The sequence below is a fragment of the Nannospalax galili genome, unplaced genomic scaffold (assembly GCF_000622305.1).
Source record: "Nannospalax galili isolate Female #2095 unplaced genomic scaffold, S.galili_v1.0 scaffold1523, whole genome shotgun sequence".
NCBI lineage: Eukaryota > Metazoa > Chordata > Mammalia > Rodentia > Spalacidae > Nannospalax > Nannospalax galili.
The window spans coordinates 1-1,081 of record NW_008349186.1 but is presented as its reverse complement, the minus strand read 5'-3'; the positions used below and the strand labels follow the sequence as shown (position 1 = coordinate 1,081).

General features: G+C 46.3%; 1 protein-coding gene across 1 annotated transcript in view; it reads right to left on the bottom strand.

Annotated features, from left to right (window-relative positions):
• The window catches only part of LOC108491467 (ATP-dependent 6-phosphofructokinase, platelet type-like), a 4,463-nt gene extending 4,436 nt beyond the window's left edge, over positions 1-27 (bottom strand). Inside the window, exon 1 of the mRNA XM_017801480.2 lies at positions 8-27. Coding sequence (XP_017656969.1) covers positions 8-27 — 20 coding nt within the window. The remainder of the gene's footprint in view (positions 1-7) is intronic.
• Positions 28-1,081: the final 1,054 nt, after the last annotated feature.

The following is a 1,081-nucleotide window of genomic DNA, read 5'->3' as shown; positions in this document are numbered from 1 at the left end:
CTCTTACCGCCATGCCTTTCCCTCCATGATGGGCTGTACCCTGAACTTTGAACCAAAATAAACCCTTCCTCCTTTTAAATGCTTGTCAGGTATTTGATCACAGCAATGAGTTCCCATATAGCCCAGACGTCACAGATGACACAGAACACTAAAGTTGAAGGCATTTGATATGCATTAAAATTTTGGATCTTTACCATCATTCTGGAATTGATTTACATTTATTTTCCCTAAAATGGCTAGAGTAAGGTAATAGTCTAAAAGAGATCCCAGGAGGCTTGGGTAGTGTGGAGGACCTCAGCCTACCTGCTGCATGTGGCCCAGAACTGCAGTCAAACACGCCTTTGCCCTCCTCCGAGTATAGCTGGTAGATGAAGTCAGTGGTGTAATTCACACTGCAGCTTTCATTTCTGAAACGAATGTTTAGGAACCAGGGTCATTCACTGGCAGTGGGGACAGGATCAAGGCTTTCTAGAGAGGAACACAACCTCCATCCACCTGCCCAGGGCCCAGGGTGCCCAGCCATCTGTCAAGTCCCCCTCCCGCCACCTCCATCCCTAACCTGACTCTGTAAAGACCAGGAGGCTTCAGTAAATGAGCGGCAGATAGCTTGAAAATAATATATTGTGGACCACAGAGCAAAAACTTACAACAAAACGTTACCCTTTACTTAAGTGCAAGCCTGTTTTTTAACAGTTCAGCTCTGCACCTCTGTGTCTTTTCAGTATTCACGGCATTAGAGGCAAAGGCAGATGCTGCTTGGGTTTTAGGTCATAACAATGGGTTCCGTCGAAGGACCTCCATGTGAAGAATGTAGGGCTGAAGATTGGGACTGTTTTTCCTTTACCTGAGTGCGAGGCCCCTCTGGATGGTAGTCTTCATTTTCTCTGTCAGGTGCTCCACGTTGGACTAGAAAAGGGTATTTTATTATTCAATCAGGCCACCTCCTAGGTACCTCCTAGAATGCTAGAGTACAGATAAGCACGGTGAGCTGCTTTGATAGCTTTTGTGGGGCACTACAGTACCCAAGGTTGGGCAGTGGCCAAATGATGGTATCCATAGCAATTAGGCTGTGTGAAAGAGG